The sequence below is a fragment of the Tasmannia lanceolata genome, unplaced genomic scaffold, assembly GCF_043159265.1.
Source record: "Tasmannia lanceolata isolate RefF3 unplaced genomic scaffold, GAP_Taslan_0.1 ptg000002l, whole genome shotgun sequence".
Classification (NCBI taxonomy): Eukaryota; Viridiplantae; Streptophyta; class Magnoliopsida; order Canellales; family Winteraceae; genus Tasmannia; species Tasmannia lanceolata.
This window is the reverse complement of record NW_027518679.1, coordinates 44,809,378-44,826,374: the sequence shown is the minus strand read 5'-3', so window position 1 is coordinate 44,826,374 and position 16,997 is coordinate 44,809,378. Positions and strand designations below refer to the sequence as shown.

Here is a 16,997-nt window from a genome sequence, read left to right as displayed (position 1 = left end):
TGACCGTTATTTATTTTCTTTAGCCTGTTTCTCTCATTTTAAGCAGTAAATACACGAACTATGTTATGGACAGTTTGGATCATCCTATTGTATGGGCAATACAGTACTTTTTGAAAAATAAAGGACTCTTAAGGCCTTTCATTATATAAAAACTCTTTTTGACCGTTATTTATTTTCTTTAGCCTATTTTGCTCATTTTAACCAGTAAATACACCACTACAATTGTCCAAAACAAATCACCAACTGTTGCTTTTTCCTACGAACATTTCCTTCAATATGCATCCAAAAGTTGCCTCCTTCACTACCATTCTTGCAACGCCAATAAAACTTCTTAAGACCACCAAACATGTCAACTAACATAGAGATTGCCTATTAAAAAGCCAATAAAACTTCCCTCATTTCTTTCACTTCCAATAAAACTTGCATGATCATATCATTTTCCTCTTCATTGTAGAAGGAAAATTTTCCCTAAAATCTCAATATATACATGATTTTGAACTTAAAAGGGCGATGATATTTTCACCCCCTGCATTACACATGTGCCCCCCTTATAATGTGATTTGACATAAAAAAGCGTTAAAGTTGCCCACTTTTCACGTCAAATCACGTTATAAGGGAAGCACATGCTTAATGCAGGGGGGAGTGAACATATCATCTCCCACTTAAAAACTGTGTATTTCCAGTAATTCTAATAAAAGTGACTTTATAAATCTTATGTTTAATGGTGAAATTATATATAAGCCCCCTATTGTTTACTTGGGACAGCCATCTCTACAAAAGAGTAGTCAAAATACACTAGAGTGCTTTTAGATTCGAGATCTGATTGAAGGAATCGTGACAAAGAGATCGCCTCTTTTTTTCCTTTCCTCCTCTTTTGCAACCTTGCGAACAGGTACACGATTTATTGTTTTTGATCTTGTAGTGATATTCTTCTAGCTAGGGGTTGGAATTTATTTATTTTTGTTGTTAAAGTTTAAATTTTTGTGGATGTTGGATGTGTCTGATTGAAAATTAGGGTTAGGATTTATGTATTGTTTGAGTTTTTTGTATAACAAGGTTGGTCCAATGAGGTTGTGCCTTTTTTGTTTCGTGATATATTTTTTTTCCTCTTTTATTGATAGGTTTGATGCTGGTTAGGGCTAGGATATGATTTTTAATTTCAGTTGAAGGTTTTGAGAATCTACCTTGATTAGGGCAACCGGTTCTGAAAATCTAAAAAAAGGGGGGACTTGGTACATGTTTGTTCTAGATTTGAGAATCGATTTTGAGTCTAAAACTGTTATTGAACTCAAAGTTAAGGCCCTGTTTCTTCGGGATCTTGGGAACCGATTGTTGGTCCTAAATGGACTCAAAATTAAGGCACCATGTTTCTTCTGGATTATGAAAAGCGATTAACTACAAACTGGAACTAAACTGAAACATTTTTTGTGCAATATTATACTGAACACATCAATGGTTCAATAACTGATCTACTCCATCAATATGTTGATGGATCACCATCCGAAAATCACACTGACTAGATAACTATACTGATACAAGGTTTGGTGTGCAAATTGAAAGCTACACTGAAGTTTGCCAACCAACCAAATTCCCTTGCGTCGTGGAAAATGATAATAATGCCCTTATCTTAAAATGACCAAAGTACCCTTCTCATGGAAAATGAGAAAATCCAAAATATTTTCTTCTATCCTGATCTGATTTTGCAGTATGTAGGTGGAGTTGTCAACTGATCTAACAATCTACATTTTCTTTTGTGCACTTTGGTAATAAATTCTTCTCCAAAATATAGAATATTTCACATGTTCTAGAGCCACGAGACATTATACTACAAATCCTGCTTGTATGCTTCATTCTCGCCCATATCCAAATTATCGTTTTGCATTCTTCACTAAAGATGTATTTTTTAGAACTCTGTGAATTTACCTTTCTTTTTTATAGCTTCCATGGGTTAAATATTTTGGATTGGTCTAACTATGAAGTTAATAATATTAATCTTGAATATTAGCCCTTTTTATGTAGACTTGAAGGCACCTGATGTTGTGTGATTGTTTCGTTTAGGAGTCACATGGAGATTAGTCAATCACATTATTGTTTGGCTACTACATCTTCAGGAGAAGTATGATTGGTTACCTCAGAATGCTATATAATAAATTTGTTATCATTTTTAATTAATATAACTGCAATTGATAGGAAGAATCTCTCACATTAATGTAGAGATACTCTCATCTACCATTTGTGTTTTTTGTTATAGCTTATAGGTCCATTTATATTATTTATTTTGCTTCCCATTAAACTGCATAAAACATACCCTGGATACATTGTCTTAAGATAGATATATATGCATGAATGCACCACTTGGGAAAAAAAAGATATAAGCTTCATTGCATAAATCATATATACGTATGAATGTATACAATACAACATAATACCATATGTATTAAAAACTACTTATTTGTAAGCATGGATGTCACTCCTTAACCCAACTCAAATTTCAGCTTTGATCATAACTTCAGTAGAAATGCCATTGAAAATGTATATATTTGTTATCCAATCAATAAGTATCAACATGCATTTTTAAACAACTTGAATGGCTTAAACTGACATAGTTATCATTTAATGAAACATGGCTTTTACAGTTTAATGTTCTAAAATATAAAATACTTCACTAGTAATGTCAAAAAGCGTTAAAGTCTGCCCACGATTCACGTTAAAGGGGGCGCATAATCCTAAGGTGATAGTTATTTTTCAACGAATTTAGATTTTAAATTAGAAAAGGTATGAGAAGTTTTCACCCCAGAGTAAGGAGCAATTATGGGTGATTTCATGAAGAGAGCTATCTAAAGTGAGAGCGTAACGGTCCACGTGAGATGGCCCTATTGAAGATAAGTGCTTTTCTTTCAGGTCCATTTGGTTGTAATACAAAAATAGAAAGGAAAATGATATCAGCACAACCATGTTTTATTAATTGCACGGACTCATCTTGAACTTTTTGGGAATTGTAATAACATTTGACAATCGGTTGAATAATAAAAGACGAAGTTGAGCTAGTGCTATTATCAAAGCATGGTAGTGCCAATATCAATGGCCTTTTTAAAGGAGCATATGTTTTTTTGAGAAAATGACTTTGTAAAGGCAAATTTATTAATGTAAGTAGGTGTCTGCACCCATTTTTCAAAATAAAATAAGTTCGGCATCGTAAGGCCGAATCATTTAATAGATACTAATTCGTAGAATGTAGAGACAGTTATCTGCCAACGGTCATTTTCTTTTAAAAAAATAGAAATAATGATAGTTATTTTCAACGAACTGAGATTTTAAATTAAGGAAGGTGTGACAAGTTTTCACCCAAGAGTAAGGAGCAATTATGGGTGATTTCCATTTCATGATAGTTATCTTTTCATAGTTCATTAGTTATTACAATTTGTAACTTGGGGATTTGCTAGGCAATTTTGTGGAAAGCCATTTCGAGAGAGAACAGCCGCCTTAGATGAATTAAATGAACATGACAAAATATGTTGAAAGGCGACTCTGTATGGCTGTTCTCTCTTGCAAAAGTCAGGTGCGAAATGGCTTTATGAGAAATTAACTAGCAAATCCCTTTTAACTTTTACCCAAGGATACAAACAGTTGAAGAAATAGAGTCATCCTCGATGGTAAGTGTTTCCATTTAATCTCTTATTCTACCTTGATGCATTATTTGTAAGGGTGCAACTCAGGTCTTCTCGGAAGTCGAGTTGAGCTATTACCATAAAATCGGGTCAGGTTCAGGTTGATTCCAATTAATGTTTTAGTAAAAGCTCAACCTGACCTGACCCAAGTTGCATCCCTAGTTATGACCCAAGTTGCATCCCTAGTTATTTGTTCATTTTCATTGTTATTTGACCGAATGGATATTGCTTGCCTTTCCACTTGCATTCATGCATTCATCTTTACTTAGGCTTGCATTTTAGTAATTTTAAGTCCCTTTGTTTCTCGAAAAAGGTATTAATCCTTACTATTCTAAAAGCCTAGACCTTGCAATTTCGTCAACCAACTTCCCTTCTAATTCCTTGTGTGTCTCGGCAGCTATATCTCCCACGACCTTTGATTTCCATTTTGCTTTTAGTGAAGTCATCTGATGCGTCGGCTACACCATGGCATTTATGTCTTTTCCCCTCCTGTTTTGCCCTCGAAGAAACGTCCAAAAAACACCGTCTTCTCTTCTCGCACAACGCAACACCTGTTGCTATTATGTCCCAGACCAGCAGCACCTGTCATCTAGATGCCAGCACATGTCATTTAAATGTCAGCACCTCTCGTCTCTCTCTCTCTCTCATCATCTATTCTTCTTTTTCCACTCTCCGGTTCTACCCACTGCGAGGGCTTGTCACTCCATTTCCTAAGGTTTCTTCCTTGCCACCACCGCATCTTCTGGTCAGTATTTGATTTTATCTTTTTCTTCAATGCCAATTTAATTTCTTGTGTCAAACAACATAAAACCCTTCATATGTAAACATGTTCTTGTTTTTGTTTTTTTTTTTTGTCCACCGGAGGAACTTTTGTTCTCCTTCTTTCCTGGGCCTTGCTGCCGTCGGTGTATCGACGTCCATCTGCTAATTCTTTTCAATCTCCAGAATCAACATGCTGTGAGGATATCTTTCTAACAGGCACTTGTTGCCGAGTAAACAAGGCAGCGGAGGATGCATCTTACTTCATCATTCCATGATCAATGAATCTGCTGCGGTAAATGGTTTGATCATCTGTTTAAGAAGAACTGTTCATGTGAATTGCAAACAGCCATGAATGATCTTCTTGGACATTCTTTCGTTTACTGATTAGGTTTCAGCTTTCATGATATTGAGTGGGTCATGGCTGCCAGTCTTTTTATTTTTTTTCTCCACATTTGGAGTATGGACCTTTGTCTTATAATTTTGATTTTCGCCATATTTTGATCGTTTATTTCATGTGCTCTCTTGTTCAGGTCAAAGCTACTCCTCTGGAATACTTCTCCCAAAATTTTGAGGAACTTTATTATAAGGGCAAAGAAAATCAAGGTACACTGACATTTATTCCCTCTTTGTTATGATAGATACACCCTGTTATTTTCTACTACTAATTCACAAAGATTTTGTATTTTCCTCTGTTTTTTTTTAATTTCTCTTCCGAGATATTTGATTAGTTTTTTGAAGGAATTATTTTGCTTGGTTTTTATTTATATCCAGGCATGATAGAGCAAATGGGACTGAAGAAATCCTTATTGCTATTGTGATGGCCATGAGTATTTCGTCATCTCTCAGCGCCAGAAGAGAGTAGCCTTACTGTTCTTACCCACATTCATGAAAACAAGCCAAACAAAATCATAGAGAATTCAAACAGACTTAGATAAAAGAAAAAAAACTACTTCCTATCAATCCCATTTAGAATTTAGACATATTAAAAAATTTCAGGGAAAACCAAATATATCTTATATAATCGATATAGGTGGCAAAAACCAAAACAAGAGGGTATTTACATACTTAGATATGACTGTCAACAACAAAATATTGCGTGGTGGCAATTGCCAGATGGAAATCTGAAACAAGGCTTCGTTTCGCTGTTGAAGCTACATGGTCATGGAACTTACCATAGTATTTTCTTCAGAGAGGGCTGAGCTGGAAAAGCATGAAAGTGAAAGTTTAGACTGAATTTGATTCAGTATTCAAGGATTTGGCATGAGTACATATACTCCTGTATTTATTGCTAACAGTCCATAAGTGTCACTCTAGATATATAATACTGAAGATGTAGAGCTTAGACATTTCAGCGTATGAAAAGGCAAGGGGAAATAAAATGTCACACTCTGCACAAACCCATTCGTCATCCCCCAGTTTTAAATACACTAACAACAAATCCACCTCCATTGGTAGCACTAGATGTCTTCCTCTCCATCACTGCCAGTTTTGTGACAACAAAATGGGAGACATTTACATTGAGCATATTTTATCTTTGGATGCTTATGCCACTTCATCAATTGTGGACAGGCAATCCATACTACTTTTCGCTTGTCTATGTTGCTTTAAGTATGTCTTTGAAGCTTTATATTCTGAATTTTTTTGGTTTTTTGGGCTGAAAGGTTGTTGCTCGTTCTGTGTGCCATGATCCAAATTCTGTTCTTTACTTTTCTTTTATAGAGTGCATTGATGAGGGTAATTTCCACTACCTATACGAGCTTTTGATTGTGCTTCCCTAAAAAACAGCTATTGCACTGATTAACCCAACATTCTTTCCAACGGTGAGATTTTTTTTCTGATTGATGATTGTAAATCTCTTTGGACAAAATGTTATTTTTATTCATTTCAACATAATATGAATCACTAATGCATACCTTAGTCCTGATGTTCCATAATTTATTTCTTAGAAGTTTGTGGCTCATTGTGGTCTATAGTCTGAAGATGAACATGAGATGTGCACAAGAACTATTTATTGTACAAATATTGACAGGAAGATAGATTTCGAATTATATGTTATGCTTTCAATTGGTCTTGGAAATGGATACCTAACCTATTTCTGATTTATTTGTTCATTTGATGTAAGGTTTTTTGAGTAGATGTTACTATTCTTTGAAACAGTATGTGGAGAGGTTGGTGGTTGCTATTTTCAAATTTGGTTTCTCATGATCTGTTTATCTTCCCTTCAGAAAGGAAAGTCTGATGAATCACATCCTATACAGTGTAGGTTTATTGCTTGAGACTGCTTGGACACTATCAACATTCCACCCATTCCGTTTTTGTCTGGTTTGTAAATGTAAGTATTTCTTAGTTGTTGCTTATTCACGTAGAAATTGCTATCTCTACACAATATGAATTCCGAGCAAGGATTGGAGAGATCTCAATAGATGTTTATAAGATAAAAAAAAATCTTGATATTTCCCCAGCTTTTTTTTATGATGGAACAATTATTTTTCATTTATTTTTATTAATAAAAAAATGATATTTAAAATATTGACAATCTTCTGAGGGAAAAATGATGTAGTGATGGTCCTCGTGATCAGTTTTGTTTTCCCAAGATGATACCTACCATATGATTCGAGACAAAAACTATTGATGCTTATAGGTTTCTCTTGGAATCACACATACAAATTCATTATTATTTAGTTGATTAATGAGGGTATGGTGTCAGTCATGTTTTGTTTTGTATGCTCTATGCTCATTATTAGTGTTCTCTAATCTGGATTAAGGCCTTTTATGATGACAAATATTGTTGGATGACACAATGGCGTAAAAGAAGAAAAATTTGATTCAAATCCATTTGAACCCTAAAATGTGCTAAAACAAACTTCACATCTGACTTTGGCAAATAGAAGGTAATCTTAGTGAGAACAAAAAATAATCTTCTTTCAATCATTTAACTGCGTGAGCTTTGGGTTTAATTAATTCTTTGAACTCACCTAGACCTAAAAAAAACTTTTCCCCATTATATTAAGATGAAGATTCATCTCCGTCATTTTAGAAAGGCTTGGTATGGAAAATACTGCTTTGGATTCCTCAATATATGATTATAAGTTGCACAATATACTGACAACATCACAATTGCTACAAGTTTAAGGAAATGCTAAATATGAACTGATTTTTTTCCAACTCAATGAGATACTCATTTACATTTCTTTCCCTCTCCCTTGATCTCTCCCATTTTTTATTGCATCATCTGTTTTGCTCCATCTTACTTAGTAGAGGACAAGTTTAATCAGATGCTTTTCGAACTTTTTGTGTTTCTAAATTCTTGGTAGTTTTTATGCTCATGCAATAACTTCTATGCATGTAACCATGGACAAATGTTGGTGTTTAAAGTCAGTAAAATCATTTCATTCAACTTTTTATTGCTTTTCTACAAGTTTTGAGCCATGTTTTTGAAGAGGCCGGTTACACAAGGGAGTTCTTTTGTTATTGGATAACTTCATTAAAGTACCGTTCCTTTATTTGGAGATTTAAACTGGGCTTCCCATTTAGAAATTGTGCTTTTAGCATAGTATAATGTACAAAAATATGGGGTCCCTCTCTTTCTTTCCATGCTGAAATTTTGTTTTCATCATAAAAATCATGTAAGCCTATACTCCTGGACTTTCTGATTCCTATTTATTGAAGTATGGTATCTTCTATATATAATTTCAAAGTAGCAAAGACACTTATTTCTGTAAGATTTGAAAATGAGTTAGTCCTCATTTATATATATCTATGAATGTTAGTGTTTAAGTCGTATCATTTTGGCTTTTGCAATTGAGTTTGACTAAGCAAATATGAAGAATATGTTTTCTTTTTCTTTACTTTTTATGGTTTCATGTAGTCATTAGAAGAAACGAACAAATGGAAAAAAATGTCTCCGAAGACAAGACGCGATTGAAATAAAATCGAAAAGGAGATGGGAGAAGGCGTGCGGATATCAATGATGTCGAATGTCCTGAGGGAAAGCTCGAAATCAAAGAAATTTTAGGTTTTTCTTCCAATCCTTTTCCGTCTCTTTCAAGAATGTTTCTTATAGGAAATGTGTCTCCTTTACACTAGGAAGGGTTTTCCTACTCTAACGGAGCAGAAGAAGACCAAGAAGGACGATAAGAAGCTCTGCTTTTGATATCCTTTTGGAGAATGTTAGAAGATTGCTTCATTTGAAATCTGTGTTTTGGCTGACTAGGAAAAAGGTTAGAAGAGAACATCACATTTTGAGGTTTTCGTTCTCGAGTTTTGTTGTGCATAGTTTGATCTGGGTTGTTGATACAATAACTAAGCATGAAATTTTGTGTTGTTTTGATTGAAAACCCAGTTTGCAGTTTTCTATTTTTACATTTTTCCAGATTTTTGGGGATGAATGTTTTTTTTAAATGCCTGTTCAGGTTGCTTGTGTTTGTGGAGTTCTAATTTTCTTTTCGGTTTGTTTCCTTTGTTTTGATTTTATTCTCGCCATATCAGTGTAATGCTTGATCAACTGTTTTACTCCATGACTTTCAAATACCTTTCTTTACTTGAATTTGTTTGTTCTCTGATATCTCTAATGCTGACTAAAAAACTGAAGGCAGATGTTTGTTTTTTATATTTGTGGTTGTATGTTTCCCTTCTTATTTAGTTACTTTTGAGCCCGATTCATCAGACATATTAGAGTCCACATAATGTTGTGATTTTTATTAACATCGGCGATATTCTATTGCTGGAGACTCTTGTCATAAAGCCTCCTAAAATATCTGCACTTTTATTGAGGATGTTCCTATTATTCTTTGCAATGATTTGTGGAGTTTGTATTTGCATGATCCATGTAAAGCGATCCTAAGTACTTCAAGGTTCAAGAACTACTCGAATGACGTTGTCATGCTTCTGGTATTCAACCATGGGCGGGCCTGCAATTGCACTATCCTAAACCCAAAACTGTTAGCAGGTCATTCAGATACCGGATAACACTATCCCTGGTTTTGAATTTGGATTCTACTTTGCTTATTTGAGTGTTGTTGACTGTTGAGGTGCATAAACAGGGATGATTGCTTGTGCAACCCTGTCTGGCTCTAAGCAATTTTGTCGGTGCAGAGGTCTGGAAGTGGATGGTTTGAAACCTTCTTGAACAACCACCTCAATATTAGTTCTAATGGAGAGATCCCCTCTATGGAGGAGGAGTCATATTTCAGCAATTGTGAATTACATTAGATAAAATGTACAATCTGGATTGGTTCATAACACGGGGGTGATGTAGGACCGGGAGAGAAAATAAGAAGAGGAGGAGAATAGAGGAAGAAATAGAAGAAGAAGAGAACTAGAAATGGAAGAAGATAATATTAGAGGGGAGAAATCTCTCAAAAAAATGGGAAAAATCTCACTCAATCAATTCAATTAATCATCTAAACTTAGAATCCCTAATACATGAGGCCTGCAATTAAACTAAAATTCCATGGGAAATAAATAAATTCTCTAAATCTAAATAACATGGAAAATAAAATCCTAAAAAACTAAATAAAATGGAAATAAATTCCTTCAGTCGGCTTCAAGTGGATGCGTAATCATAATCAGGTATTATATATAAGATACTGGTTTTTGCACTAACATGTTTTCATAATTGCACTAGCTCACCTTGTCTTTTAGTATCTAACCAGGGTTCAAATGTATCACAATTTCCAAAAAATTTAGGCTACTGATATTGGCACCACAATGTTTTGATAATGGACCGAAGTCACCTTGTCTTTTATTATTTAATCAGTGGTCAAAAGCTCTCAGCACCCAATTAAAACAGAAAGTCAGGGCCAGTTTGGCCCATTATCAAAACATGGTGTGCCAATATCAACTCTGTATGTGTGTGAGAGAGAGAGAGAGAGAGAGAGAGAGAGAGAGAACAAATTGTAAATGTGACCAGTTAAGTACTTAATTGTCATTTTAATTGGTTGACATGATGAGTATTTATACTATACATGTAGCTACTGATGGGCCTTACGTGTAGCCATGGCATCTCTTGTCGGAGTGCAGAAGACAGAGGAGTTCGCTGTGGAGCTCTTGCTTGAAAACTTCCATTCCAAAAGACCATTGGAAAACTGGTTATTGGACAGCCCAGCCCAGCCGTTGCTACCACCCGATAGATGCCTTTGCTACCACCGTATAGAAGGAAGCTTTGGAAGGGAAGTGTAAAATGAGGGGTCTTTGATTAAGATTCAGAGCAGAGGTGAGATCGACGAAACGAGATCCTCTGGACTGGTGCGGATCTGCTGGGTAGAGATTGAGGCGCAGATTTTGAATCGGCCATGGTGAGATTGAAAAAGAGGGAGAGAGAACATGAAATAGTTTTTTGAGGGTTTGGGAGAGAAAATTAGGGTTTTGGATTTGGGGATTTCGGGGCCTCTGAATGTGGAGAAGAGAGTGAGGGAAGAAGCCATCAAAGCCATCGAAGTAGAGGGAGGAGGAGAACTGGCAGAGAGGGTTTCGGGTTCCACTCTCCGGCATCCTCGCCGGTTGATTTCGACCTCGATTTCCACGCTCCGATCACCTTATCCATCTTCCCTACCATCGCCACCACCACCTCCATCTCTATTGGGCCCAGATTCAATCCCTTCCCCGTCTCGCCGGTGCCGATCTCCACCTCCTCAAGATTCGACCACCATCATCTCTTTTGCTTACATATCAACATCCACCTCTACTAGAGCAACACCACCCCCTTCATTTCCAACCTCCATCTTCCTTTTAAACCCTCTTCTATTTTACTTCAAAACCCCATTTACCTCTGACCTCCCTTGACTCCGGTGAGCTTGCCGGGATCCGAACACTTTTATCTCCTCCGGTGGTCCGTCGGAATCCGGTCATTTCTTTTACCTCTTGAAACCCATCTCACACCTTCATCTCCTCCAACAGATCTGGAAAACCCATTTCAAAATCTCTAGCCCCATTTCTTCTATTCTCTATAGAACCACCACCATCTTCTTTGCCACAGCCACATCCTCATCTTCCACGAAGATTTTGAAACCCACTTTGATTTCCCTTTCAATTCTCAAATCAGCCACCATCTACCACATTCACCACCTTTTTAAATTCCCATCACCTCCATTTTTTCCGTCAAAGACCCATTTTCTCCGATTACCACCACCTATAGCCACCACTTCTATACCCTTTGCCTCCATTATAGCTACCCACTCCACCGATCGGATCCCCATTTCCTTTCATCCCAGATCTGAAATTGGGTGGGATTAACATAAGAAGAAGAAGGGGGTTTGTAGTATATAGCCCATTCATCATCACCAATCTCAGCCGATTGCACCACGGATTGCCGACGGTCACTCAGGAATCACTCAATACAGGTTACTCTCGGAGAGATACTATAAGTAGGAGCCGTGAGGGCTATACCCGCCTTCTAGTGCCACCACACCATTAGTATCTCAACACCTGGACACCTTGTGTGTAAAACGGACATAGTTCGTATGCTGGGCGATAGTCACAGCATACAAGTAACTATGCACCCGGCCAGGTGGACCTCACGACATTAAATCTGGTCGACATCTACAAAAGGATTCTCGTACAAGGATAATTTTGCAGGGAGAGGGATCTTCTTCTCATCTGTATCCTCTACCTCTTCTTCTTCAGCTCCTTAAGATTCGGTGTCTTCCTCCATCTCGGTCTCCGCGTGGGTTTTCGATCCAGAATCCGGTGGATTCTCACGGCTCGGTGGTCGGCACATTTTGCAGAGTGGAGGAGGATTCCGTGACAATTATGATCTCCGTCGGGGTGAGAGGTGTTGGGGGAGATCGCCCTAGATGGGCCAGTGGGGCGAATTTGATCCCTCTTGGGGTCCGGCGGATCAACCCCGAAGCAGGCCTTTTGGGCGATTCTGTAGGAGGTTGGAAGAAGTTTGGCTCTGAGCCGGCAGTTGGGCAGAGAAATTGGCCTCACCGATCTGAAGAGGAGGAGTGGCTACCCGTCCGAAGCAAGAAGGGAAGACGAATGGAGAGTGCCTTCCACAAAAGAAAGAATAGAGAAATGGGAGATTGGAGATGTTGCAGATGTGCTTTCAGGAATTTTCGAAGGAGGGTTAGATGTTGGAAGTGTCATAAAGTCTGGTCCAATTCGGACTTCAATTTTCCAGGGCACCAAGAACAGTCGCGGATCCGGTGGCGAGGAGGCGGCTTGTTCCTAAACCAACAGCGCCTCAAGCAGAGAATGTTAGAATGGAGCCGTTGCTTCCTGCAACTTCGGAAGGTGTAGCTTTCAACCTTGAAGTAGTCCCCCTTAAGTCTATTAGTAATGCAGACTTAGGCTTATGGGGGAAGATGAAGGAAGGGTGGGATGGTGATCTGGATGCGCTGGAAGACTGGCTCTCTCGCAATAGCAGTCAAGAGACTGAAGCTGTGGTGTATAAAATTGCTCCTTTAGAAATCCAAATTTCCATCCCAGCGGGCGCTAATCGATCTCACTTAATCAGAGATTGGTGCTCTCCATCCCATTCTCCTCTGGAAGATCTACAGAAGTGGGATACAAAATTTCCTAAGGCGGGGAAGCCTTCCTGGTGGAAAATAGAAGGAGTTCCACCTGAAGCATGGTGCACCGATAATTTTCAGCGTATAGGGAGGAAAATAGGCCAGGTGGTGGAGGTAGATTTGTCGTGTTATGCGGGTTTCGGATATGAAGTGGGTAGGATGCTGATCATGTCTGAAGGACGCCCCGGAAGTGAACTATCTCTCCAAAGCTCTATCGATGGCACAATTCGTTGGATTCTAGCCTCCCGGGAAAGAGTTGACGACGACCCGAACTCTGCAAAAATCTCCTCTCCTTCTCCGGCTGGGCAGATGGTTTCCGAAGAAGAGTTGGGTCTTCCTTTAAATACTCCTACTGAAGGGGTAAGTGAAGCTGAAGTAGTTCACCATCCCATAACTGCAATCCATGATGTCTTCAATGCCATCAATGAAGCCTCAGCATTGCTGTCTGTGCCGGAGATAAATGCTGGGGTCGTCGGGTTGGTGGAGTCGGAGATTCCTTCACATTCAGCCTATTGTGCGCAGAAAGCGGCACCGGTTAGCAGCATCTCACCTGGCAAAAATGTTGAATTTCAAAAAGGGGGTCCCCCACATGCATACAGGTGGTCCAGTGTAGCTGGTCCTATTCAAGACTCATCAGCAACAGCTACTCCTTACTCTAAGGTCAACAACTTTGAAGATATTATCTCAGCCTTATCCCCTCCGCACCACAGAGACTCTCCTCGAGTAGATGTAATCTACGTGCCCGATTCGGGTCCAATGGAATTTTCTGAAAGAGAAGTTGCTTCAGAGGACCTTTGGGCTTCTCCACTGGTGAGCCCTGGGAACCAGGAGGAGAGCCTCCTCCACGACTCAAGCACAATGGGCGCTACTCGCACGTATTCTGAGACGGAGGAGGAGCTCGGTGACAACCGGGTGTGGGGGTATAGTCTGCAACGTCACAAGAGTAGGTGTATCCTTATCTCTCGTGATGACCGTTTCTTCATTCAGTGCCGGGTGGGGCAAAGGAAGGTGATCATTGATTATAGTGGTTTGGGAGGTATGAAGCATTTATTCTCTGGTGAAGTTAGGGAGTGGTCCTTTCGCTCGCTCGTCAGGGTATCGCTTGGAAGTTTCTCCCATCTTTGTCCACTGAGATGGTGTAGCAAGGCGGATTTTCAGCTCCTGTCTTGTGCCTCAGAACTCTCTTATGTCCCTCCACGGAATGACTCGGGCCTGGTTTCTTCCCAACAAGTGCTTGAATTGATGGTGGATCATACCATGCACATTAGTTCTCATCTGGGTCTAATATTTCCGGGTCCCGTTGAGGAATATAGGTCTAGCATAAAGGCGGCAGAACTACGGGAGGTCGCTGGAGTGTCATCTCCAGTCTCCATATCCGAAGTAAACCTGAAACGCACGGAGCGCGAATTGGTGAGACTTCAATCGGATATCAATTATGATTATGGATCGCATAGCAAAGGTCTCACATCCTAGAAAAAAGGAAGAAAGTCTGGTATCAGGGCGGGGAGGAATTCATCGGAATACAGTTGTTAATGAAGATTTTATCCTGGAATATAAACGGCTTGGGCTCTCGGGAGAAAAGAATTCAAATCAAAGCATTAGTTAAACATCGGCGCCCTGAGGTTGTTTGTCTTCAGGAAACAAAGATGGAGCAAATCCGTAACATAGATATGAGAAGCATGGGGTTCAATACTGACTGGAATTTTACTTTCTTAGCATCCAAAGGAGCTTCAGGGGGCATCTTGGTGGCTTGGGATTCAGTCTTGTGGGACAACACGGATGTTTGGCGTGGAGTTTTCTCTCTCTCTCTCCGTTGCTTTCCAAAAATGCAATGATAATTCAGTCTGGTTCTCCTCAGGCGTCTATGGTCCTTTGTCATCCTCTGAGAAGTGTCCTTTTTGGGAAGAATTAAATCAGACGCGACGCCTATGTTCCGCTCCTTGGTGTATCGGGGGGGGGGGGATTTCAATGAAGTTCTAGGATCAAGAGATCGACTTGGGGGTCAGCGAGTCACTGCGGGCATGAGATCTTTCGCTGATTTCATCGCAATCAACGAGCTCGCAGATTTACCTTTGGGTGGCTCCTCTTTCACATGGGCCAGAGGTTCGAACCGGAGTCGGCTTGACCGATTTCTTCTCTCGGGTGACTGGTTGGCAATTCTTTCTGAAGTCTATCAGCAGGCTTTACCCCATTCAGTTTCCGACCATTGCCCTCTCCTTTTGTCTCCTAAAATGGAGTTCTGGGGCCCGCCCCCCTTCAGATTTGAATTAGCTTGGCTGGAAAATCCCCAAATGGAGGCTCTCTTAGTCCGATGGTGGTCTGAAAGCGTCTTTGAAGGTCCAGGGGACGTAGTTATAGGCAAAAAATTACGCTTCATTAAGGGGAAATTAAAAGAGTGGGATAAGGAGCAGAAAGAAGTGGACCAAGGCAGGAAGAGGATTCTTGAGAACAAATTGATGGAGATAAATACATTGGCAGAGAGTGGTTTGGCCTCGGCGGAGGATTATGAGCAACAAGGAAGATTAATTCAAGAGCATAAAGAGTTGTTGATGCTTAAAGAAATCTCTTGGCGCCAAAGATCTCGAGTCAAGTGGTTGTTGGAGGGAGATAAAAACACAGCCTTCTTCCATGCCATGGCTAGTGCTCGCAGAAGAAGGAACAGAATTGAATCCTTAGAAGTGGAGGGGGAGATTGTATCTGACAAGGAGCGAATTATTGAATTCTACAGATCTTTATACTCAGCTAATGGGATATTACTCCCAATTCCTCAAGACATTTGTTTTGCTAGCTTAAGCCTGGAAGACTCAGCCGGATTGGAAATCCCTTTCTCTGAGGTGGAAATCCGATCAGCACTATTTTCTCTGGCAAAAGATAAAGCCCCTGGACCCGATGGTTTTTGTTTGGCTTTCTTTCAAACTTGCTGGGAAACAGTAAAATCGGACATTCTTCGATTCTTCATAGAATTTTTTGAGGGAGCCATCCTTGACAAAGGGACAGGTGCAACTTTTCTCGTCCTCATTCCAAAAATTGAAGGAGCAACAAAAAGCTCGGATTTTCGCCCGATTAGCTTGGTGGGCAGCCTTTACAAAGTCCTCGCAAAGGTTCTGGCGGATCGTATCAAAGTGGTTCTTCCTTCAATTATATCGGTCTGTCAAAGTGCCTTTATAAGCAACCGGCAAATTCTTGATTGTTCTTTAACAGCCAATGAAGCCATTGACTATTATCGGAGGAAGGGAGAAGGTGGCATTCTATGCAAGCTTGACATGGAGAAGGCATATGACAGAGTGGATTGGGCAGCATTAGATTTTCTCATGGGTCGTATGGGCTTTGGGGGTCGGTGGAGAGGGTGGATCCGGAACTGCTTATCGTCCGCCTGGTTTTCTGTCCTCATCAACGGATCAGCAAAAGGATTCTTCAAATCTTCTAGAGGATTGCGGCAGGGCGATCCTCTCTCTCCTTTTCTTTTCCTGATTGTGGCCGAATCACTGTGCAGACTGCTGAAAAAAGGAAGTGAGTTGGGGCTATATCAAGGGTTCCTTATTGGCGAGAGTAAGGTGGAAGTATCGCTTCTTCAGTTTGCGGATGACACTCTTCTGTTCTGTTCTCCGGTCATATCCCAGATTCTTAACCTTAAAGCTATGCTTCGTTGTTATGAGATGGTTTCGGGTCAAAGATCTAATTTCGCAAAATCTCGGTTGTTCGCGATCAACGTTTCTGAGAGCGATGCATCATTTTTCACCGGAATTATGGGGTGTGGTTTAGATGTCTTTCCAGCAACCTATCTGGGTCTTCCTCTTGGTGTGGGTCGACCGAAACACAACCTATGGGCTCCTATTATTCAAAGGATTGAGCGACGTTTGGCCACCTGGAAGCGCCGGTTGGTTTCCAAAGGAGGTAGATTAGTGCTTATAAAGGCCGTTCTATCCAATATGCCGATATATTTTCTATCTCTTTTTCAATGTCCCGCCTCGGTTGCTAAACGCATCGAACAAATTCAGAGACGCTTCCTGTGGGGCGGATCAGGGTCTTCCAAGGGGGTCTCCCTGATTAAATG

The 16,997-nt window shown here is 39.7% G+C and overlaps 1 protein-coding gene and 1 long non-coding RNA gene across 2 annotated transcripts; both read left to right on the top strand.

The window, feature by feature from the left end:
- The first annotated feature begins 4,339 nt into the window (after positions 1-4,339).
- Positions 4,340-5,038, top strand: LOC143887632 (uncharacterized). The gene is made up of 3 exons (XR_013254315.1): positions 4,340-4,413; positions 4,614-4,722; positions 4,961-5,038. It is a non-coding gene; the product is annotated as an uncharacterized LOC143887632 (long non-coding RNA).
- A 9,926-nt stretch (positions 5,039-14,964) lies between these two features.
- Positions 14,965-16,246, top strand: LOC143892253 (uncharacterized). The gene is made up of 2 exons (XM_077396741.1): positions 14,965-15,873; positions 16,145-16,246. The coding sequence occupies exons 1-2, from the start codon at positions 14,965-14,967 to the stop codon at positions 16,244-16,246; spliced, it is 1,011 nt and encodes a 336-aa protein (XP_077252856.1).
- The last annotated feature ends 751 nt before the right edge of the window (positions 16,247-16,997 follow it).